Source organism: Heptranchias perlo, unplaced genomic scaffold, assembly GCF_035084215.1.
Source record: "Heptranchias perlo isolate sHepPer1 unplaced genomic scaffold, sHepPer1.hap1 HAP1_SCAFFOLD_52, whole genome shotgun sequence".
Lineage (NCBI taxonomy): Eukaryota > Metazoa > Chordata > Chondrichthyes > Hexanchiformes > Hexanchidae > Heptranchias > Heptranchias perlo.
Window position 1 is genome coordinate 2840987 of NW_027139537.1, and position 25404 is coordinate 2866390.

The 25404-nt window shown below is 43.7% G+C and overlaps 1 protein-coding gene across 7 annotated transcripts in view; it reads right to left on the reverse strand.

The window, feature by feature from the left end:
• Window positions 1-8753: 8753 nt before the first annotated feature.
• LOC137314562 (NACHT, LRR and PYD domains-containing protein 3-like) overlaps window positions 8754-25404 on the reverse strand; it is a 64748-nt gene continuing 48097 nt past the window's right edge. For 3 of the 7 annotated variants that reach the window (XM_067979867.1, XM_067979868.1, XM_067979869.1), the window contains 11 exons: window positions 23346-23511; window positions 20733-20826; window positions 18130-18296; window positions 17642-17813; window positions 17471-17536; window positions 13255-14992; window positions 11378-11464; window positions 11048-11218; window positions 10711-10881; window positions 10394-10561; window positions 8754-10221 (listed from right to left, as the gene is read on the reverse strand). In XM_067979867.1, coding sequence (XP_067835968.1) covers window positions 10134-10221; window positions 10394-10561; window positions 10711-10881; window positions 11048-11218; window positions 11378-11464; window positions 13255-14992; window positions 17471-17536; window positions 17642-17813; window positions 18130-18296; window positions 20733-20796 — 2892 coding nt within the window. In that variant the 5' untranslated portion in view covers window positions 20797-20826; window positions 23346-23511 and the 3' untranslated portion in view covers window positions 8754-10133. The other 4 variants (XM_067979871.1, XM_067979872.1, XM_067979870.1 and 1 more) reach the window with 4 other exon arrangements.

Here is a 25404-nt window from a genome sequence, read left to right on the forward strand (position 1 = left end):
AAAACGATGGAGAAATAAACAGCGACAGAGACTGAAATTACAGTAGAAGTGGAAATAACAAGATAGAAAAAGATGAAGATATAAACAACGACAGAGAATGAGATTACAGTAGGTGTGGAAATAACAAGATAGAAAAAGATGGAGAGATAGACAGCGACAGAGACTGAAATTACAGTTGAAGAGGAAATAACAAGATAGAAAAAGATGGAGAGATAAACAGCGACAGAGACTGAAATTACAGTAGAAGTGGAAATAACAAGATAGAGAAAGATGGAGGTAAACAGGGACAGAGACTGAAATTACAGTAGAAGTGGAAATAACAAGATCGAAAACGATGGAGAGATAAACAGCGACAGAGACTGAAATTACAGTAGAAGTGGAAATAACAAGATAGAAAAAGATGGAGAGATAAGCAGGGACAGAGACTTAAATTACAGTAGGAGTGGAAATAACAAGATTGAAAAAGATGGAGAGATAAACAGCGACAGAGACTGAAATTACAGTAGAAGTGGAAATAACAAGATAGTAAAAGATGTTGAGATAAACAGCGACAGAGCCTGAGATTACAGTAGGAGTGGAAATAAGAAGATAGAAAAAGATGGAGAGATAAACAGCGATAGAGACTGAAATTACAGTAGAAGTGGAAATAACAAGTTAGAAAACGATGGAGAAATAAACAGCGACAGAGACTGAAATTACAGTAGAATTGGAAATAACAAGATAGAAAAAGATGGAGATATAAACAACGACAGAGAATGAGATTACAGTAGGTGTGGAAATAACAAGATAGAAAAAGATGGAGAGATAAACAGCGACAGAGACTGAAATTACAGTAGAAGTGGAAAAAACAAGATAGAAAAAGATGGAGGTAAACAGGGACAGAGACTGAAATTACAGTTGAAGTGGAAATAACAAGATAGAAAAAGATGGAGAGATAAACAGCGACAGAGACTGAAATTACAGTTGAAGAGGAAATAACAAGATAGAAAAAGATGGAGAGATAAACAGCGACAGAGACTGAAATTACAGTAGAAGTGGAAATAACAAGATAGGAAAAAGATGGACAGATGAACAGCGACAGAGACTGAAATTACAGTAGGAGTGGAAATAACAAGATAGAAAAAGATGGAGAGATAAACAGGGACAGAGACTGAAATTACAGTAGAAGTGGAAATAACAAGATAGAAAAAGATGGAGATATAAACAACGACAGAGACTGAGATTACAGTAGGAGTGGAAATATCAAGATAGAAAAAGATGGAGAGATAAACAGCGACAGAGACTGAAATTACAGTAGAAGTGGAAATAACAAGATTGAAAAAGATGGAGGTAAACAGGGACAGAGACTGAAATTACAGTTGAAGTGGAAATAACAAGATAGAAAAAGATGGAGAGATAAACAGTGACAGAGACTGAAATTACAGTAGAAGTGGAAATAACAAGATAGAAAAAGATGGAGAGATAAAAAGCCACAGAGACTGAAATTACAGTAGAAGTGGAAAAAACAAGATAGAAAAAGATGGAGAGATAAACAGCGACAGAGACTGAAATTACAGTAGAAGTGGAAATAACAAGATAGAAAAAGATGTGGAGATAAACAGCGACAGAGACTGAGATTAAAGTAGGAGTGGAAATAACAAGATAGAAAAAGATGGAGAGATAAACTGCGATAGAGACTGAAATTACAGTAGAAGTTGAAATAACAAGATAGAAAACGATAGAGAGATAAACAGCGACAGAGACTGAAATTAGAGTAGGAGTCGAAATAACGAGATAGAAAAAGATGGAGAGATAAGCAGGGACAGTGACTGAAATTACAGTAGAAGTGGAAATAACAAGATAGAAAAAGATGGAGAGATAAACAGCCACAGAGACTGAAATTATAGTGGAAGTGGAAATAACAAGGTAGAAAAACAAATAGAAAATAAACAGAGGTAAACTATATGAACAGAGAACAGACACAGTTAAATGAATGGAACGAGAGAGAGAGGCACTGAGAAGGAATTAGAAATTGACAGAAGTATAAGTGGAAATAACAGGATCGAAAAACATGCAGAAAATAAATTTTTTGATTGAATTCCACAATTGTACCTATTTCATTTAAATAAAGTTTTTTTCTTCAATGGCTTAACATTTTACCTTCAAATCCAAAAAAAATTTGTGTTTCTTGTTCATTTTTTCTTGTTTTCAATCAATGTACTTATTTCATATCGTCAGCTCATTAAAAAAAAGTCCCTGGATGTGCAGCTGAAGTGCTGCAAATTACATGGCTACGGACCAATTACTGGGAAGTGGGATTAGGCTGGGTGGATCATTTTCGGCCAGCGCGGACACGATGGGCCGAATGGCCTCCTTCTGTGCCGTAAATTTTCTATGATTCTATGATTCTAAGACACGTCACAGGAACATGTTCAGATCAAATAAGAGGATAGCAGCTTGGTGACTGGTTGGTGAGTGATACATTTTGTTGCTCTCTCAGCTGGGAGAGTGGTTTAAACTAGGGACCTATAACTCGCTAACACTTTATTCAATTATTAATTTAAGCTAGACAAAATAATACATTTTAAAAATTACCAAAAATAAAACAAGTGAATTAATTAATAAAGACTTTAATGAAGTAAATTAATAATACAAGGTTAGATAGAGATGGCAGGAAAGGTGATGTGCTGTAACTGCAGCATGTGGGAGATTGTGGAGAGCAGCGTGATCCCAGGGATCCACATCTGCAGTAAGTGTCTACAACTGGAGTAATTTAAACTCAGAATTTTTGAGCTGGGGTCCAAGATGCAGACATTGCGATGCCTAGGGGAGGGGGAGAGTTATCTGGACAGTTTAACCCAGGAGGCAGTCACATCCCTGACGTTAGGTTGTGGTTTAAGTTTGTTTAGTGGTCAGGGACAGGAGGATGTGATTGCGAGTCAGGCAGGTAAGGGGAACCCAGATGCAGTTGTGGAGGAGCCTCAGCCTTTGCCCTTGTCAAACGGGTACGAGGTGCTTGTTACCTGTGTGGGTGAGAATAAAGACTGCAGGGAGGAAGGGCAAATTGACCATTGCAGCGTGTTACAAGAGGCCATTCAAGTGGGGGAGGGGAGGGAAAAGGAATATGGTCGTGTTAGGTGATAATATATTCAATGGGATAGATACCAGAAGTCCCTAATGCTGCGTTGCCTTCCTGGTGCCAGGGTTAACGATATCTCCTCACGGCTGGAGAAGAAGTTGGAGCATGGGCGGGGCGGGGGGGGGGGGGGGGTCGTGGGCAGCGTGGGGTGGGGGAATCCAGTTCTCATAGTCCACATCGGAACCAACGACATCGCTCGAACTAGGAATGAGGTTCTACTGAGACGGTTTGAGGAGCAAGGGTCTAAATTAATAAAAAGAACCTGAAGGGTAATGATCTTTTGATTACTACCTGAGCCATGCACAAATTGGGATAGGGTCAAACAGATCAGAGATTTAAATGCATGGCTCAAAGAGTGGTGTGGGAGACAGGGGTTTCGATTCATGGGGCACTGGCATCAGTACTGAGAAAAGAGGGAGCTGTTCCGTTGGGACGGGCTCCATTTAAACAGGACTGGGACGAGTGTGCTGGCGAATTGAATAACCAAGGCGATGGATAGGGCTTTAAACTAAAAAGAGAGGGGGAGGTTCGAGTCAGGTTACATTTATAAATCTAAAGAGAAGAGTTAAGGCCAGAGAGCAGTGTCGCGATTTGGGTAAAGCTAAGCAGAGTGTGTCAGGAAGGGACAGAGAGTGTAACGGCAAGAGTACCTTAGTGAATAAGGTCAAATCAGGGAAAAATAGTAAAAAGTTAAAATTAAAGGCTCTTTATCTGAATGCATGAAGCATTCGGAAGAAGATAGATGAATTATTGGCACTAATACAGATAAACAAGTTTGATCAGATAACATAGAAACATAGAAAATAGGAGCAGGAGTAGGCCATTCGGCCCATCGAGCCTGGTCCGTCCTTCAATATGATAATGGCTGATCCTCGATCTCAATATCATATTCCTGCTCCTTCCCCATATCCCTTGATATTTTTTTGTCTAGAAATCTATCCATCTCCTTCTTAAATATATTCAGTGACTTGGCCTCCACAACCCTCTGTGGTCGAGAATTCCACAGGTTCACCAGCCTCTGAGTAAAGAAATTTCTCCTCATCTCAGTCCTAAATGTCCTACCACCTATCCTGAGATTGTGACCCCTCGTTGTGGATCCCCCAGCCAGGGGAAACTTCCTCCCTGCATCCAGTCTGTCCAGCCCTGTGAAAATTCCATAGGTTTCAATGAGATCCCCTCTCATTCTTCTAAACTCTAGTGAACACAAGCCTTGTCGACCCAATCTCTCCTCATATGATAGTACTGTCATACCAGGAATCAGTCTGTTGAACCTTCGCTGCACTCCCTCTATGGCAATTATATCCTATCTTAGGTAAGGAAACCAAAACTGCACGCAATGCTCCAGGTGTGGTCTCACCAACGCCCTGTATAACTGCAGTAAGACATCCTTGCTCCTGTACTCAAATCCTCTTGCAATGAAGGCCAACATACCATTTGCCTTCCGAACTGATTGCTGCACCTGCATGTTTGCTTTCAGTGACTGGTGTACAAGGACACCCAGGTCCATTTGTACATCAACACTCCCCAATCTATCACCACTTAAATAATACACTGCCTTTCTGTTTTTCCTTCGGAAGTGGTTAACTTCACATTTATCCATGTTATACTGCATCTTCCATGTATTTGCCCACTCACTCGACTCGTCTAAATCCCTTGAAGCCTCTTTGCATCCTCCTCACAACTCGCGATCCCACCTAGTTTTCTGTCGTCAGCAACTTGGAAATATTACATTTGGTTCCCTCATCCAAATCATTAATATATGTTGTGAATAGCTGGAGCCCAAGCACTGATCCGTGTGTTACACCACTGCCACCCCGAAACGACCCATTTATTCCTACTCTCTGTTTCCTGTCTGTTAACCAATTTTCAATCCATGCCAGTGTATTACCCCCAATCCGATGTGCTTTAATTTAGCACACTAACCTCCAGTATGGGACTTTATCAAAGGCCTTCTGAAAATCCAAATAAACCACATCCACTGCTACTCCATTATCTGTTCTACCAGTTACAGCCTAAAAAAAACCCAGTAGATTTATCAAACATGATTTCACTTTCATGAATCCATGTTGACTTTGTCCAATCCCGTTGATATTTTCGAAGTGTCCTGTTATCACATCCTTTATAATAGGCTCTAGCATTTTCCCTATTACTGATGTTAGGCGAGCCGGTCTGCAGTTCAGGGCTAAAAGCGTTAAATTATGAGGACAGGTTGCATTGACTAGGCTTGTATTCCTCTGAATAGAGAAGATTAAGGGGTGATCAAATGAGGTGTTTAACATGATTAAAGGAGTTGACAGGACAGATAGAGAGAAACTATTTCCTCTGGTGAGGGAGTCCAGATCAAGTGAACATAACCTTTAAATTAGTGCTAGGCCGTTCAGGGGTGATGTCAGGAAGCACTTCTTCACACAAAGGGTAGTGGAAATCTGGAACTCTCTCCCATAAAAGTCTGTTGAGGCGGGGGGTGAATACGAAATTTCAAAACGGAGATTGATAGATTTTTTTAGACAAGGATATTAAGAATTAAGGAACCAAGGCAGGTACATGGAGTTAAGACACGGATCAGTCATGATCCAATTGAATGGTGGAACAGGCTCGAGGAGCTGAATGGTCTCCTCCTGTTCCAATGTAACAGGCACGAGGGGCTAAATGGCGTCCAGCTCCTGTATAACAGACTCGAAGGGTGAATGGCCTCCTCCTGTACCAATGTAACAGGCTCGAGGAGCTTACTGGCCTCCTCCTGTTCCTGTGTAACAGTCTTGAGGGGCTGAATGGCCTTACATTTCCAGAAAACAAGCTCGAGGTGCTGAATGGACTCCTCCTGTTGCTACCTGACAGACTTGAGTGGTTGGTTGGCTCCAGTTCCTGTATTACAGGCTCGAAGGGCTGAATGGCCTCCTCCTGTTCCTATGTGACATGCTTGAGGGGCTGATCGGTCTCCAGGACTGTTGTAACCGGCTCGAGGGCCTGAATGACATCCTCCTTTTCCTGTGCAACAGGCTCGAGTTGATGACTGGCCTCCTTCTGTTCCCGTGTAACAGCCATGAGGGGCTGAATGGCCGCCCTTAACTATATAACAGGCTAGAGGGGCTGAATGGCCCCCTTCTGTTCCTGTAGACCAGCCGTGGGGTAGTTGCTGCTATTTCGTCCAAGATGGCTGCCGTAATCATTGCCATTTTGTCCCAGAGGCCGCCACACTTGTGGCCATTTTGTCCAAGATGGCTGCCATACTTGCCCTCATGCTGGCTTTGTGTAAATGCACATATTTATAAATATATATACATATATTAATTCAAGTTTTTTTTGTAGTAGTAGTAGTTGTGGTGGTGGTCTAAATAAAACGATTGCCACTAATCATCACTCTGGGATGTCTGGGCGCTCTCTGTGCTCACTGGGTGTACCCTGGGGTCACACTGGTGTGACTGTGTACAATCTCGTGCCCCTGGGTGCACTCTGAGGTCACTCTGGGGTGACTAGGTGCACTTTGGCTTCACTGCGTGCCCTATGGGATACCTGGGTGGACTCTGGGTGGACTGGGAGCACTCTGGGAATCCTGGGTGCACTCTGTGATCAATCTGGGGTGACAGCGTGCAATCTGGGATCCCTATTTGTGCTCTGGGGTCACTCCGGAGTGACTGGGTGCAGTCTTGGTTCCCTGGGTGCACTTTGGGCTCCCTCTGGGGTGACTCTGTGCACTCTGGGACCACTGTGCGATCACTGGGGCATTCTGGGGTCACAGTCGGATCCCTGAGGACAATCTGTGCGGTACTTGCCTCCAATTTGTCCAAGATGGCTGCTGTAATACACACACACACACACATATATATGCATATATATATATGTATCAAATATATATGAAATATGTTGCTGTTGTTTTAGTAGTTGTTGTGGTGATGGTCTAAATAAAAAAACTGCCACTCCAGGATCACTCTGGGGTGAATGGGTGCAATCTGGGATCATGGGGTGCAATCTGGGATTCCTGGGAGCACTCCGGGATCACTCTGGGTGACTGGGTGCCATTTCAGATCATTCTGGATTGACTGGACTGCTCATTCAGGATTGACTGGGTGCACTCTTGGTTACCTGCTTGCAATCTGGATCACTCTGGCTTGACTGGGTGCACTCTGGGATCCCTGTGTGAACTCAGGGAACACTCTGGGGTGACTGGGTGCATGCAATCTGATGTACTGAGGGGGCACTGGAACATTCTGGGTTCACTTTGGTTTCAATGGGGACACTCTGCACGGTACTTACTGACATTTTGTCCTACATGGCTGCGTATTTGCCGCCATTTTGTCCAAGATGATTTCCATACTTGCTGACCTTTTGTCCAAGATAGCGGCGGTACTAGCAGGCATTTTGTGCAAGATCGCCGCCATACTTAAGGCCATTTTGTCCAGCATTGTCGCCGTACTGGCCGCTATTTTGTGCAAGGTGGCCGCCATACATGCTGCGATTTTGGCCAAGGTGCCACCGGAGTTCCCACCAATTTGGTCAAGATGGCCTCAATATTTGCTGCTATTTTGTGCCAGATGGCTGCCATTCTTGCCGTCATTTTTTCGAAGATGGCCGCTGTACTTGCGGCCATTTTGGCGAAGGCGCCTGCCGTTTTGCAGCCATTTTGTCCAAGATGGCCGCCGTATATGCCGCCATTTTATCCAAAATTGCCAACGTGCTTGCGGCCATTTTGTCCCAATTTTGTCCAAGGTGGCCGCCGAACTTGCCGTCATTTTGTCCAAGGTGGCCTCCGTATTTTCCGCCATTTTGTCCAAGATGGCGGCGTTACTTGCCGCCATTTTGTCCAAGATGACCTCCGTAATTGCCGCCTTTTGTCGAAAATGGCCGCCGTACTTGCCGCCTTTTTGTCCAGGTTGGCGTCCGTACTTGCGTCGATTTCATTGAAGATGGCTGCCGTAATTGCCGCAATTTTGTCAAAGAAGGCCGCCGTACATGCCGCCATTCTGTCCAAGGTTGCCGACGTACTTGAAATAAATTTATCCAAGATGGTGACTGTTCTTAAATCTATTTTATCCAAGATGGCAGCCTTTCTTGCCGCCATTTTTTCGGCGATGGCCACTGTACTTGCGGCCATTTTGCCCAAGGTGGCTGCCATATATGCCGTAATTTTGTCCAAGATGGGGTACGTAATTGCAGCGATTTTTTCCAATATGGCCACTGTTCTCGCAGCAATTTTGCACAAGATGGGTGCCATAGTTGCCGCCATTTTGTCCAAGATGGCCAACGTACTTGCGGCTTTTTTGTCCAAGATGGCTGGTGTACTCGCCGCTATTTTTTCGAAGATGGCCGCTGCACTTGCGTCCATTTTGTCAAAGGTGGCTGCTGTACATGCCGCCATCTTGCTGCGTTGCCCACATTTTACGTTGAATGTCGGGAAGCTATTTTGTGAAGTTCCAGATGAGCTCTTTTGCTCACAGTCCGTCTCACCATTTTGTGTAAATTGTATATCCAGACCCTCCCACCCGGGGTAAGACCTTCCCAGTTCAATAGACCGATGGTCACATCTATGATGCCAGTTGGACGAGGTGTGATGTAGTTTCCAGGAAAAATTATTCAATATTTGAAAAAACGAACACCAGTATTTTTATTTTAAATAATGAGGAGACCAGGCCTGAGCTGAATGAAACGGTGGAGTTTTATTAACACAGCACACGGACAACAACTTACATTTAAATAGCGCCTTTATATTAGCAAAACGTCCAAGGTACTTTACAGGAGCAATCACACAAAACTTTACACTGAGCCACATAAGGAACTATAAGGGCAGGTGGCCAAAACCTTTGTCCAAGTGGTAGGTTATAAGGAGCATCAAAATGGAGGAGAGAGAGGGAGAGAGGTGGAAAGGTTTAGGGGGTGAATTGCAGAGCCTAGGGCCTTCTGCAGCTGAAGGCACGGTGCACAGGGGCACGTTCCAGATTCTGACTCCTTACTGGGAGAGGCACCCTTTCTTTCCGTAAATTGACCCAGTGTCCCACTAAAGCTCAGGCTGGGCCCCACCCTGGGCCCTTCCTGTCTGTACATTGACCCAGTGTCCCACTGCAGCCCAGACTGAGCTCCACCCTCGGCCCTTCCTGTCTGCACATTGACCCAGTGTCCCACTGCAGCCCAGACTGAGCCCCATCCTGGGCCCTTCCTGTTTGTATATTGACCCAGTGTCCCACTGCAGCCCAGACTGAGCCCAAACCTGGGCCCTTCCTGTCTGTACATTGACCCATTGTCCCACTGCAGCCCAGACTGAGTCCCACCCTGGGCCCTTCCTGTCTGTACATTGAACCAGTGTCCCACTGCAGCTCAGACTGAGCGCCACCCTGGGCCCTTCCTGTCTGTACATTGACCCAGTGTCCCACTGCAGCCCAGACTGAGCGCCACCCTGGGCCCTTCCTGTCTGTACATTGACCCAGTGCCCCACTGCAGCCCAGACTGAGCCCCACCCTGGGCCCTTCCTGTCTGTACATTGACCCAGTGCCCCACTGCAGCCCAGACTGAGCCCCACCCTGGGCCCTTCCTGTCTGTACATTGACCCAGTGTCCCACTGCAGCCCAGACTGAGCCCCACCCTGGGCCCTTCCTGCCTGTACATTGACCCAGTGTCCCATTGGTGACCATCCAGCCCCGGATATCCGGCAGAATCAGCGCTGTGGGACCGGGTGACTGAGTCTCGTGACCCTGTCGCTGGGCCTCTGACGTCACAATGGGAGACGACGCTCGCTCAGCTCGAGCTGGAAACCGTTAAAGGGCCGTTGGGATTTAAACCTGGAGCGCGGCCGGTTAAAGGGGAGGGACAGAGAATCGGCCAAAAATGTTCATATCATGAGACCAGGAATGGTTATAAATTGAAATGTTCATATAATGAGACCAGGAATGGTTATAAATTGAAATGTTCATATAATGAGACCAGGAATGGTTATAAATTGAAATGTTCATATAATGAGACCAGGAATGGTTATAAATTGAAATGTTCATATAATGAGACCAGGAATGGTCATAAATTGAAATGTTCACACTCCCACATTCAGTCCGCGTCTGGATTCCCGCAGTGACTCCAGGTGTCTCTTTCCATTTGGACTGAACCGATTCCCCCAAAGCCTGAAACAGATTAAAGATTAAACAGGAAATAAACAGATTGAACAACGGTGTAAATAACAGGGAGACTGGGGTTAATATTTCAATCAAAGTTACAGACAAATATTACCCATAAAAGGGACTGAATCCCATTAATATTTTATTTATTACTTTAAACATTAACACAAACACTCACCCGATCCGCTCCAGACTCCTGCGGGTCAGTATGAGGGAGCGGAGAGCGGGGACAGATCGGTCTGTAAAGGAGTTTAATCCCAGGTTCAGACCCGTCAGTGACCGGTTTGTACTGAGAGCGGAGACGAGATCCTTGGTACAAGAATCTGTGAGACCGACATCATCCAGACTGGGGATCAGAGAGAGAGAGAAATAACATGAATCAGGTTAAATCCCCAGTATTAATTTATTAATAACACTATTACTGATACTAATAATAATGTACAATTTTAGACATCCAGTTATTATAAACACAATCTCACACAGTCTGATACTTACTCCAGTTCCTGTATTTTACAGTCCGGTTTACTCAGAGCCGCAGACAGTAGTTTCACTCCTGAATCTCCCAGTTCATTATAATTCAGGTCCAGACCCGTCAGTGACCGGTTTGTACTGAGAGCGGAGGAGAGATCCTCGGTACAAGAAGCTGTGAGACCGTTAGCGCATAACCTGGAGATCAGACAGAGAGAGGAGGGAGAGAGAGCAGAGCAGAGATAACAGGAATCAGAGCAAATCCCCAGTGTTTAATGTATTATTATTACTCACACTGACATTAATGTACAGTGTTCAGTCATTCAGTTATTATAAACGCAATCTCACACATTCTGATACTTACCGCAGTTCCTGTATTTTACAGTCCGGGTTCCTCAGAGTCACACACAGTAGTTTCACTCCTGAATCTCCCAGTTTATTATAACTCAGGTTCAGTACCATCAGTGACCGGTTTGTACTGAGAGCAGAGACGAGATCTTCGGTACAAGAATCTGTGAGATCGTTATCCCGTAACCTGGAGATCAGAGAGAGAGAGAGAAAGACGAGCAGAGATAACGGGAATCAGAGTAAATTCCCAGTATTTATTTGTATTATTATTACTTATACTGACATTAATGTACAGTGTTAGACATCCAGTTATTACAAACACAATCTCACACAGTCTGATACTTACTGCAGTTCCTGTATTTTACAGTCCGGGTTCCTCAGAGCCGCAGACAGTAGTTTCACTCCTGAATCTCCCAGTTTATTGCTCGCCAGTCTGAACACAAACAAATGTAAGGAATCTTACAACACCAGGTTATAGTCCAACAAATTTATTTTAAAATCACAAGCTTTCGGAGATTATCTCCTTCGTCAGATGATTTGGGAACTAAAATCTGCCGGTAAAAAGGTACAAATCTAACTGGTTGTGGGGTATTAGTCCAGGAGTACAGACACACACCGGCCAGCGGTGGCGCCTCCTGGGTAAACAAATGAGCAGTCAATCCAGGAATTTCCCATAATCTGCCCCCTGTTTGTGAGGACCCGCTCGGGGAGGGAACTTCAGAAAATTCCCCAAAAACTGTCGGGCTCGTTGCACCTGAAATAAATGTAGAGCCAGCTTAATGGGAATAAAATGAAAGACTCCCCTCCCCTATAAACTAGGAGTACAGGGACATTGAAAAATTGTCACAGGACAGAATAAACTCTCCTTGTTACATAAAATCCTGGGGGACGGATTTTACAGCAGCCGTTTGCGCTGTTTCACAATATAACTCACCCCGAGATGTTAAACAGATCAACATAATGCTGCATAAAATACAGGTAATAATCACTTTATCATTTAATTCGGGGAAAATCACCGCATTCCCATGAAATCTGGGATTTAAGACCAGAAATGAGACAAGTTTCCCCAAACATGACGGGACCGATCACTGACCTCCAGGAGGGTAATTCTGATCATCAGGGAATGAGACCGGACTGAGGGACATTAAAAGGCTTCACACAGACAGCACTTTATTTAATAAATACATTTACTGACAGTCCCTGAATATATGAGGAGTTGGGCAGAGTGAGATTCATTGTCAGTGACAGGGAAATCTGGTTATTAATTTCCTGAAGATTTTTCAGTGTTTCCTGTAATATCAGAGAGAAATTGTGTCATCTGACGAAGGAGATAATCTCCGAAAGCTTGTGATTTTAAAATAAATTTGTTGGACTATAACCTGGTGTTGTAAGATTCCTTACATTTGTCCACCCCAGTCCATCACCGGCATCTCCACATCATGAACACAAACAGGCAGAGAGTGAGAGACAAACTGAATCCATTCCCCGAACTGACACAATTTCTCTCGGCAGATTTTAGTTCCCAAATCCCACTGAAGTGTCGGCCTGGATTAATGAGCGAGGGGCCTGAATCCACGACCTTATGACTCAGAGGCACGAGTGCTGCCAGCTGGGTGAAGAGATGGTGGATGTATTGGAGAGTGTGAAGGGCTGTGTCATTGATGAGTTAAGATAACGGACCGCCGTCCTGCGGGGAAAGCTCAGCTCGCCCACTGGCGGTTGACTGCCCGAATGCTGTGTTTTGCTCTTTGTTACTGAATGTTTGGTATCTCTGCTTCCCTCACAGTGACAGTCTGGTGACCGTCACTTGTCCCCACATCTCGGTAAGAGGGTGGGATGCCCCGACACACTGACTGTTGCAGTTAGTGTCGGACCACGTGTAAGTAACAGTGAGAAGGAGCCTCTTCAATGGACGTATCTCAGGCAGTGAGAAAAACAACAATAAATATCATTCATTGGAATTAAATTATCAGACTCTTTCAGTGACCTGTATTTACTGATCTGAGAAAAACTGTACAATCCCGAATTGTTCACAAGGATCCATTTTAGATTCTTCAGTCCTCAGGGAATTACTAACCGATCCTATTATCATTTGTCATATTTGTGTTGAATCTGCATCTCTCTGGCTTAACTGAACTGATGTTTCCCTTAATTACGGAGCAACAATACAATCCGTGACTGTTCTACAATTGGCCTAACAGTTAGAGACAAATAAACAGTTACCTCAACACTTGGCATTTGTGCAGTGCGGGTCCCAGCCGCTGGAGTCCTTCACACCGAATGGAGCAGTGCCACAGATCGAGGTGTTTGATTGTATCACAGAGTCCAATGACATGAGACAGCAACGCACAGTCAATCGGGGTCAGTCTGAATCCACTAAATGTAAGTGTTTCCAGAGATCCCACTGTGACCCGAGCCAGTGTTTGATTCTGAGACTCAAACAGGTAGTGGAATGTATTCAGGAGGTCCCTTTTACCAGTTTCACTCTCTGTCTTTCCAATCTCTCCTTCAACCTTCTCCTTCACCCAGTCAATCACTCCGCAGATTGTTTGATGAAGAAATGGGCCCAGAAACTCCACCAGGGGCCGAGATGACTGTGAGGAGGAGAGACCAACAACAAAACGGAGAAATATCTCAAATCTCCCATCTTCCTTGCTGTGGGCTTCACTGAGGAGTTTCCGAATGTCCCCTGGATCTGGAGTCAGGAATTGTGCGAGTGCGGCTACAAACTCTTGGATGGTGAGGTGTGGGAATGTGTAAACCACACTCTGGGCAGAATCATCTCTCTCCAAAAGTTCCATCATGAACCCAGACAGGAACTGGGAAGGTTGCAGATTGGACTTGATCAAATCTCCATTTCTAAACACAATCTTCTTCTCCGAGACTCCTGTGAAGGCCATCTCACCGATCTTCAGTAACACATGACGGGGGGATTCAATCTCTCGGCCATGGTTTTTCAGAATGTTGTAAATATAGTAGGAATATAGTTGGGTGATGGTCTTGGGAACTCGCTGCTGTTTCCTGTCTCTTTGTGTGAAGAAGGGACCCAGTGACAGACCGAGGATCCAGCAGTAGGAAGGGTTGTAACACATGGTGTGCAGGATATCGTTCTCCCCCACGTGTTTGAAAACAGCTGCTGCCACCATCTGATCTTCAAAAAACTTGTTGAAATATTCCTTCCTTTCTTCACCAACAAATCCCAGGATTTCAGCCCAGACACTGATCTCAGCCTTTTCCAATAAATGTAATGCAGTGGGGCGGCTGGTCACGAGCACTGAACATCCTGGGAGCAGCTTGTGCTGTATTAAACTGTACACAATGTCAGACACTTCACACTGGTCTTCAGGATCTGTGCACATGTACTGAGCTTTTGTATTTCTCCGATTATCGGCAAAATCAATACTGTCCTTGAATTCATCTAAACCATCGAATATAAACAGTAATCTCTCTGGGTTCTTCCAGAGCTCTCCCAGAATATTCCCAAAGTAAGGATACAGATCCAGTATCAGATTCCTCAGGTTTATTCTACAGTTAATAGCGTTCAAATCCCGGAATTTAAAACTGAAAACAAATTGAAAGTGTGGGTATATTTTCCCAGTGACCCAGTCATAAACAATCTTTTGTACCATTGTTGTTTTTCCAATCCCCGCGACTCCGCTCACTGCTGCTGAACTCCCAGATTTGGATTTTCTCTGGGAAAAACTGCTCTGGAACAATTGATCAGTTCGGATTTTTTCCAGTTCTCTCCGGAGATGTTTCTCTCTCCACTCTTCATGGTCTCGGCCTCTTGCCAGCAGTTCATGTTCTACAAGTGTCCGATCTCGAACTGTAGAAATGACCGTTAGCTCAGTGTATAGAGTGACCAGCTGGAAAATCTTAACCTTCTCCTTTATTAGGATCGTGTTCACTTTCAATGTTTCAGTTTGGACCCGCAGTGTTTCCTTGTGTTTCTGTTGAACATCTTCAATTAGAACAGACAGAAAGTGGTTCTCAATGTTAGTTGTATTGATATAAAAACAAATTCTCAATATCAGTAAAATGTTCCGAGATTGAGTTCACAGCTTCAATAGAGGTGCGAGCAGGAAATTAAACTCAGTTACTGAAAACCTCGCTTGAAAATTAACAAGGCTGAGAGAAGTTTCAAATCCTCACTTGATTCTAATATTTACTGAACGTGGAGATTTCTATGACGGTGATATTTTCCCTCTGATGGTTAATATTATCAGCCCTGCCCTGTACCATGGACATCTCTTGGCATATCCAGACCTGATTCTAGTTATGTGAAACTCGAGGTTCGTGTCGATTAATCTATGAAACCGTCAATGGTGCTGACCTTCTGCGGAAATGGGAACAAGATTATTGTGTGCATTGGGAGAGGGACAGACTGTGAATGGACAAAAGTCCCACTGTTATTGTATCAGACCTCGGGAAGGTTACCGGTATAATGTGGGCACTGGGAGAGGGACAGACTGTGAATGGACAGAAGTCCCACTGTTATTGTGTTCGACCTCGGGCAGGTTATCTGCGGTACTGTGTGCATTGGGAGAGGGACAGACTGTGAATGGACAGAAGTCCCACTGTTTAACCTCGGTATTGGGGAAACTTTTAGAATCGGGACTCGGGTATGCTATCTGGGGTATTACCTGTACATCTATAGTCACCTGATCGCAGGTAAAGCTTGTTGCCATTCTTAAGGTACAGAGGGGAATCAGAGGTGATTTCAGGTATTGGAGTATTGGTCGAGGGAAGGGTGATGGGGCTTGATGTATTTTGTTTGGGCAAGAAACTTCGATATTGAAATGTTTTAATGGAATTCAGAACATTACTGCAGGAAACAGGCTCACAATCATCAAAATAATTAATAACGGAGAAAACTGAAAGTCAGAAATACGAAGGTAAATCAGGATAATTTTCTCACCCAAAGGGTCAGAAAGCGAAGACCAGTTACCAGGGAAGGACACTAAAGGGGCAGAGTAAGTCGGGTGAAGAGATAATTGAACGTGTTTCTGTGGATACACTGCGAGGAGGGGTAGTTGGTGTCATCTCTCTAACAGGGACAGGCTTATTTGGGCCAAATGGCCTTTTCCTGTCTCTAATCATTCTCCTGTTATGTTGTGTTTCAGAAATTGTGAACAATTTTTCATCAGTTTTACACCTATATTGAATGTGTTTTTCGAACAGTCCTGTCATATCACCAATTAGAATTAGAATTAGAACTACTGACCACATCACTCAGTGTAATGTTAGAGCAGTAAACATTCACAGTTCATTTCAACTGTTCTACTAATAATTGTACTCCGTTGTTTCATTTTGGTCTGAATTTCCTTCAATGAAAGTTTGGGAAATTACAAATCTGTTTCCATTAGTCATTACATTAGGAGCAAAAAGACCCTTGAGTTAAAGGACTATTCTTTCAGTAGAATAAGGTTGTCTCTTTCATTGCCATTCGGAAGCCAGCCCATAACTTCCTAATTACCCTGAGCATTGTCTTTCCCTCACATTTCTCCACGGATTAATGATCAATTGAGTGAACATCTGTACATCTTCTCAGATCAGATCGAAACCTTTGGCGTATCGTTCTGTGCTGTGTAATGATAACATTTAAATATTTCGCATTTCTCCACCTCATTCCCTCGAGTTGATGCTGTGTCAGATTTCGAGGGGTGCAAGTAACCCACAGCATCCGTCTCAAGGCACCGCTCTTTACTTTGAGCCCAGAACATCAGGGCGGCACATAGGAAGTGTGCATTCGGACTCACAGGGTGTCGGAACCGAGCAAAGTGTGTATTGGGTTTTAGAGTGTAGCAGGATCCTGCCAGGTGTGTATGGAGTTCAGAGTGTATCAGGATCCTACCAGGTGTGTATGAGGATTCACAGTGTATCAGGCTCCTACCAGGTGTGTATGAGGATTCACAGTGTATCAGGATCCTGCCAGGTGTGTATGGGGATTTCACAGTGTTTCAGTATCCTGCCTGATGTTTATGGGGATTCACAGTGTATCAGGATCCTGCCTGGAATGTCTGGGGATTCACAGTGTATCAGGATCCTGCCAGGTGTGTCGGGGGATTCACACTGTGTCAGGATCCTGCCTGGTATGTATGCAGCTGGATTAATTGGAGCAATGCAAAACTTGCAAATTTATCAATAATTCAAAATCCGTAGTGAATTTTAACTTCAATCTACGCAAAATATTATTTTTCTGCGATGCCAGGGCACCTCACAGATGTGTATGAAGTGCTGCATGAATTCGGATCCTGCCAGATGCTTTTGTGGTTTCACAGGATTAATGAGTAATCAAAATGGACTTTTATTCTGTTTCATCCACCCTTTGAATTTCTGATCCCCCGATTCTGACAGTCTCTAAACAAAAGTCTACAGTCAAACATTCTGATTCTCAGAAGTGAAATGAACAGTTTGAAATCTCCATTTCATCACTTACCTTTCAGGTGACTGGGTATTTCAGATAAACCTCGTCCGATGTTCATATAATCAAATGGATCAGGACCTGTTTAAATCAATGAGCTTTCATGAAATCAGATCTGTGTAATATTATTGTAAGTTCAGCAGTGTTTCAATCTGAAATTGAATTCAGTGTCTGATTTTACCGTACCAAGTTCCTGCATCTCTTTCAGTATTTTGTCCAACTTTGGTACCGCATGGTGCATTTTCACAAAGGATTCCCACATCACCCTTCGGGCCCGAGAGCCTTTCTCCATCACCAGATTTAGGAGAAGTTTGGAACTGTCCGTCCTGTTTCCCTTCTCCACGAGATCAACGACTTTCTGTAAAGAATAATAATTAATATATTGGTCTCTCCTTTTCGCAGTCCCAGTTAAACTGTTTCATTTTTGTTTTCAGTTCACACAAGAGTTATACCCGAACCGTTCCCCTGTCCTTTGTACAGACACTGACCGATCCACCGGGTATTTTCACCTCTTCGCATCATTGTTTCAGATTCACTGTATTTTCAGTTTGATCCATTTCTTTCCTATTTTACCTGTTTCTATTCTGTCACATTCTATGATTCTAAGATCTGATATCCTTTTAGTTCTGTGATGTTTAAATAATCCAAACTTGTTCTGTGTCCCTCCCACTTACCCGATGTTCCTGTCCACTGAAATGCCACTCGTATGTTAACAATGAGCTGACTCCGTCCACCACTTCTTCAATCGCCTGTTCTAGTCTGTCCCGGTAGAATTTCGTCAACTGGAACAGCTGGTAATCGTCGCAATTTGTCAGGAACTCAGTGATTGCAGTGTTCCGATCTGTGAACAAAAATGGACAAAACTAAACTCATTATTGTCTTTCCATCCGGGTGGCTACATTTCCTCATATACCAAACGGCTGAAGCCTCCTTGGGAGCCACATTATCAAACACCTTCTGAAAACCCATATGCACCACCTGTGCTGCATCCCATCGATCTATATGGTCACCTCTCAACAAAGCTGTATTAAATTTGTCAAATACGGCTTGTCTGCAGCGAATCAGTTCCTGTCCCCCCCTCCCCCTGATCTTCCCCTGTATCTCTAAATGTTCACAAATTTTACCTGGAATTACAGATTCGAGGAGTTTGCCCACTACTGACAGAGACTAATTGGTCGTTGACCCTCTCTCCTTATTTTACCAGAGACATTACTTGGGCTCCTTCAGTCCATCTGGATATTTTTGATAACAAAGGAGGATTGGGAAATTGTGATCAGAGTCCCTCCTATCTCCTCTCTGACTTCCTTTAACAGCCTCGGGTGTGTTATCTCTGGGCTCAGTGATTTATCCACCTCGGCGATGTTTCTCAGATCGAAATCCTTCTCTACAGTTACCTCTAACTATGGGCCCACATCCTCCTCCAGTACACCAACATTTTCACTTCCACCATCATTTTTAGAAATTAAAGGCAATATTTTGTATCTCCCCAAACCTTCATCCACAACCAGTTTCCCCCAGTTCCCCTCTATCTCACCTCCACTGATTGCTGGCCTGCAAAACCCACCGAGAATTGTGCTATTTCCCTTCCTATTAGTTAACTGTGTACATATGGATTCTATCTTAACACAGCTCCCTGGAACAGCCTTATGTTCGAAACCTCTCCTCTCTCTCCCTCTGTTTTCCTTTAAGACTCTCCTTAAAACCGACCTCTTTGACCAAGCTTTTGGTCTCCTGTCCTCATATCTCCTTATTTGATTCAGTGACAAATTTTGTTTGAAAATCGCTCCTGTCACACACCCTGGGTCGTTTTACTACATTAAATTTGCAACATAAACACAATTTGTTATTGTTCCAGCTCTGTCATAGAACCTTTATTAATACTGGAGAGCAGGGGTATTTTTCTCTCCCCTCAAAATGTTACAACCAGGAGCATTTCGCTCTGAGCCTTGTGTAAACTCAGGCCCTGTCTTACAGATACCAGATCACATCTGTCATGTTTCTGATTTTCCGAATGTGTTTGGAATGATCTGTATATTCACAGACATAACACACAATCCTAACTCCGATTTTTTGTAATGTTGACCCATTTTCGTTTCTTGTTTTTTTTAATACCAAGTGACTTTCTCTCTCAATATTTCAAAACCACCTTCCTTTTTACCTGCTAATAAATTTTCACTGTTTCATAAATCTTCGTTCCTGCTCCAGGTTTCATTAATTCCACTCTCTAGTCTCAGATCCGGAGTTTCCCCATCCTCCAGTCATATCAGCTGAAACCCTCCCACTGCTCCATTCACCCAGTCTGTAAAACCATTGTTGGTCGGTTCAGACCGTGACCGTCCCTTCCCTTCCCTTCTCGCTGAACTCACGCCAGTCCCCAAGACCGTGAACCCTTCCCTCCTGCTCCATTCACCCAGTCTGTAAAACCATTGTTGGTCGGTTCAGACCGTGACCGTCCCTTCCCTTCTCCCTGAACTCACTCTCGTCGCGAAGACCGTGAACCCTTCCCTCCTGCTCCATTCACCCAGTCTGTAAAACTATTGATGGTCGGTTCAGACCGTGACTGTCCCTTCCCTTCTCCCTGAACTCACTCTTGTCCCGAAGACCGTGTACTCTTCCCTCCTGCTACAGCCCTGCAGCCACACATTTGCCTACCTCCTTAAGCAGCCCAGTGCAAACCAATTCGGAGATCACCAGCGAGAAGCCTTGTTTTTAGTTTAGAACCTGAGCCTTAATATTCCCACCATAAATGTATTTCTCTCCGTGTTATTGATTCCGACCATAATTATTCACTACTCTCGTTTCCATCCCAGAGATGGTCCCACCTGTTCCAGGATGTTCTTCCCTCTGACACCAGGGAGGCAACTTACCATTCGGGACCTGCTCAGGGCTACAGAAGAGTCTGTGTATTCCCTGACTATGGAATATCCCACCACTTTCATTCCACCATTCCTGTGACCCACCTGCCTCTCACCCCCTGCCCCACGCGGGGTGTCCCCCTGCTGCCCGATCTCACACTGTTACTCAGGAAGACCATCCTCTGAGTCACTGTCTCTATCCACCTTACAGTTCCCAACACCAGGTATCTATTGGACAGTTCCAGTACTCAGGAGATCCCTCCACCTGTGACTGCACTGTCCCTCTAGATGGTCACTCACTTCCCTCTATCTTCACAGTATCTGCGCAGTAACCTCTTCCAGTGTGAGCTGCAGGTTCTTGCTCGTGATCTGGACCCTTTGTCAGGACAGAAATTCAATTTTGAAGAATTTTCTGAACCTACCTGTGTCCATTCTCATTCTTGTTGAAGATGTTGGCTTTTCTCCCCTGTTTGAACCTTCAGCCATGGTGGTGACAAATTCCCAGATTCTGATGCTCTGTAATAAATATAATATTAATAGGAGAGTTAGACAGAAATATTAAAATGAGCAGGAGAGCGTTCCCTTGTTAAACATGTTACAAAGCCCCTCTTCCCCCATCAGTGCAACAGCTGTTATCTCTAATATCGAGCATTTCCTGAGTGTTATGATCAACACTCCACATCTGGTGTGACACAGACAGCTGCCCCGTGAAATCCAGTAAGTCCCGCTGATCTCCACAACCCAGTTACTGTCGGCCGAGACTCTGCACTGGGAGGGCCAATTTGTAAGCTTCACTCGCACATTGCAGATCAAAAACAGCTTTATTCCTCAGGTAGTTAATATTCTGGAAGGAAATATGGAGCAGGGTGATCATTGGTGAATTAAATGACCCTTCACTCGGTTTAACACAGTCTGGTGATATTGTATTATTTTATTCACATAAGTGTTTGGTATTTTTGATTTGTTGAGTTTTGATTTTAAATCCTGTTACTTTATGAATATGATATCTATCCACATATACAATATATAGCAGGGTGTGATTCCTCTGGTCTGTATGGGCAGTGACAGTGTGCGTGTGTTCATGGAGATGTGTCCTCGTTGGTGCTTCTGTTAGAAAATATTCATCACATTCCTCATGGTGTCAGCAGCTGATTAATGAGCACAGTAGGAGGTGAGAAGATTTACCACTGTTCTAATATTAACACTAGTGAGCACTGTCGGAGGTAAGATTTATCACTGTTCAATTATTAACAGTAATGAGCACTTTAGGAGGTAAGGAGATTTACCACTGTTCTAACATTAACAGTAATGAGCACTTTAGGAGGTGAGGAGATTTACCACTGTTCTAATTTTAACACTAATGAGCACTGTACGAGGTGAGGAGATTTACCACTGTTCTAATATTAACACTAATGAGCACTGTAAGAGGTGAGGAGATTTACCACTGTTCTAATATTAATGTTATGAATTGTGTAACTTTAAACATTTCGGTGATGCACAGTCCTAATTTATGGAATGTCGCCAGGGTTCTTACAATCTCAATAAACACCATAAATAGTCAAGTGGCAGATTGTACTGTTTTTATACAATCACCTGTGTGTGTCTCGCTGTGTGCGTGTATCTCACGGACGTGCCGACCAATCAAACTATCAGTCAATGTCCTTTCCTTTCATCACTGTGGAAATGTAAAAGTGATTATGTCTCGGATCAGTAATTTCTCCAAACTATAGTTGAAGTTATTCACCGGCATTAATTTATAACCAAGTTTGGGATTTTGTAAAATTCAGTTGCTGCTGTTTCACTCACACTGACACTAGTATAAAAGCACACAACAGCAACAACTTGCATTGCCACAGAACCTTTAACCTCGAAAAAACATCCCAAGGTGCATCACAGAAGCGGAATCAGAATGAAAATGGCCATCATTTTGGTCGAAGAAATCGGTTTTAGGATGATCTTTATTCTGACACAAACCACAAAATTATCAAATGGAAGAAATTTTACAAATCTTTATTAAAAATAAAATGTCCCTATCATTTTATCACCAATTTATATTGAAATGATAATCATTTAATTGAACTGCAAACGTGAAATCCAGAAATAGATTTACTGATAGGAAATAACATTGTGTAAAACTTCGCATCCCAGTTCAGAATTGCAAGATGATTTATTTTGATAGCTGGATATGAAATATATTTCAATTCGGTAACGCTGTTTGGTACTACATTGATGTGGAGATGCCGGTGATGGACTGGGGTGTACAAATGTAACGAATCTTACAACACCAGTTTATAGTCCAACAAATTTATTTGAAAATCACAAGCTTTCGGAGGCTTTCTCCTTCGTCAGCTGAGTGTGGGATTCCACGGAAGGTACCGCATTGATAGTCATAGAACAATGCCTGGTGATTACAGATAATCTTTCCAACTCTATATTCAGTAGTCTGGTACCTAATGTTTCACTGTCTGAACACTGTTCAATCCCGTTGATTGTCTTGACAACGAGCAGTTGGAAAGATTATCTGCAATCACCCAGGCATTGTTCTGTGACCATAAATGCGGTAATGTTCAAGGATTCCGACACTCACCTGACGAAGGAGAAAGCCTCCGAAAGCTTATGATTTTCAAATAAAACTGTTGGACTATAACCTGGTGTTGTAAGATTCGTTACATTGGTACTACATTAACACAGAGTGTAATATCGATATTATGGGGACCATAAAGACGGGTTCTTTCCGAGTTGGTGCTGGAGGCGGGGAGACACTATATATCTGCTGGGCTGTCCCTCAGACTGGAGTCACCTCTTAGATCAGACCCCTTCACTCCAAAACACACACAAGATTCATTTGTGACTGTGTGTTTTGAGACAGAAACTGATCTCACTTCACATTTCATTGCACGGCCTCATGCTGGATAATTGTACTCGGTTATCAGACTCTCCCAGTCTCATTCTCACCATTTCCCCCCTTACCTTGTAACCTTTCTGGACTGTCGACAGGACCAGTGTTTATCTGAGGAAATGGGACTTTCTCTTACCTTTCTCCCCAGTCGATCTATGGAAGCCTTTGAATCGGAAGGGTTCTCTCTGGTTGCTGCTCTCTCAATCCTGTGCTGATTCACCTGCTGTTGTTCCTCAGTCGACAATCCCTGTTTACTTCCAGCTGTGGACTTTTCGCAATCACTCCGTCATTCACCGGGAGATCTAATGATGGCAGGGCAGAAAATGAGACCAATATTGACGGTGTGAAGTAGAATGTAATGTGCACTTTTCCTCGAATGTTTAATTAAAATAAAAGTAATTGAAACTTAAACAATTGAATAAAAAATATTTGATTGAATGAACAAACTGTTTGATGAACTCTGTTCCACATTCCATGTCTCTTTACCACCCCGACCACAATATGTGATCGTTTCATTCTCCAGCCCCAGTTAGAGGCAATTCCTTCTCCATGTCCTGCCCCTGTTTTTGGGATCACATTTGCTATTTTTGAATCAGTGGCCATTCCTTTATATTTTCTGGCTGAACTCCATCCATGGGCCAGATTCCCAATTTCCAAGTGTATTTTAGTGGCATCATTGACAAACAGGGAGAGTTGATGGGACAATATCTTCAGCGACATGGTTCGACCCACAGAAGGCAGCTGTACTGCCCCAACACCGTGACTGGGAAGTGTGACTATTGTAGAGAGTTCACTTCACTGAATATTTACATAACATAACATGGGACTGATTTATCACAGAAAGAAGAGATTTCCCCTGCTTTGAGTGTTACTGTTTATTGTGGACACTCCAATGAGTAAAAGTCCTGTTCACAGCTGTGGACTGGGTTTCTAACCGTCTTGAATTGACAGTTCCTGACTCAGAGGCTGGATGTTTCTCCAGTTAGCTGCAAATTCCAAAGTTATGGCATGTGGGGGTGGGGACGGAACGTTTGTAACTACAAGTGAGAGCTTTTATTTGGAATATTTAACCGTCAAATAATTATTATCTGTTATAACAACACCTCAGTGTGGGAATGTGGAGGGAACGTTGACCATATTTAAGAGAACAAAAGAAAATAGAAGCTCTCAGCAATTAACTAGTTTTTATTTTGCTATAAATGGTCATTGATGTACACAACTGGACGATAGATTACAACTCATTCTCATGCCTGTAATAAAATATTTCTGATTAGATAAAATCAGGATCAGTAAGTGAATGATTTGAAGTAGAATGTGTAAACAAATATGGCCCACTCTTAGTTTTAGGATAAATCAAATCACTATCCCCAAAAATATCAATAGTTGATGGGGAATTGGAGTTGAAAGATTTATCGGGGCCACTCTCCAAACACAATGGATATGATCGAAGAACTCACACTTTAGCGAGGGCACGGTGTCACCCAAGGATGAAATTCTCCCGTGTCTGATACAACGGAGCGGGGAGGGCACTGTGTTACCACAGGATGACAGTTTACACAAGAGGCGGGGCAGGCACTCGAGGGCACCGACCCCAAACGATGGCAGTGCACCATATGAGAGGGAGAGGAGGCGTGTGTACATCAGTCAGTGACTCTGTGTGTGTTTCATAGAGAGAGATAGGGGAAGTGCTTGCGTATCTGTATCAATGAATGAATCTGAATGTGTGTGTGTATATGAGAGAGGGAGCGTGGAACAGATTTTATCAGTGGGCAACTGAGGATTGTATAAGTATGAGAGAGAGACAATGGATGCCTCTGTATAACTGTGAGACTCTTAATGTGCGTTTATGTGAGGGAGCCAGATACATAGTGTATCAGTGAACAGCTGAATGAGTGCGTGTCTATGAGAGAGACAGAGCGAGAGAGAGAGGATGCATCTGTATATCTGAGTGACTCTGAGCAGGTGTGTGTATATGTGATGGAGGGAGACACACAGTGTATTAGTGAGGGACTGACTGAGTGTGTGCATATGTGAGAGGGAGAGAGAGGAGAGAGAAAGAGAAAAGAGTGAGTGTGTGTGTGAGAGAGGGAGACAGAGGATGCCTCTGTATATCAATGAGTGACAGAGTATCTGTGTGTATTTTCTGTTGGGGAGAAGCAGCAGGATGATGAAATCTAACCTTTAACCATCAACCA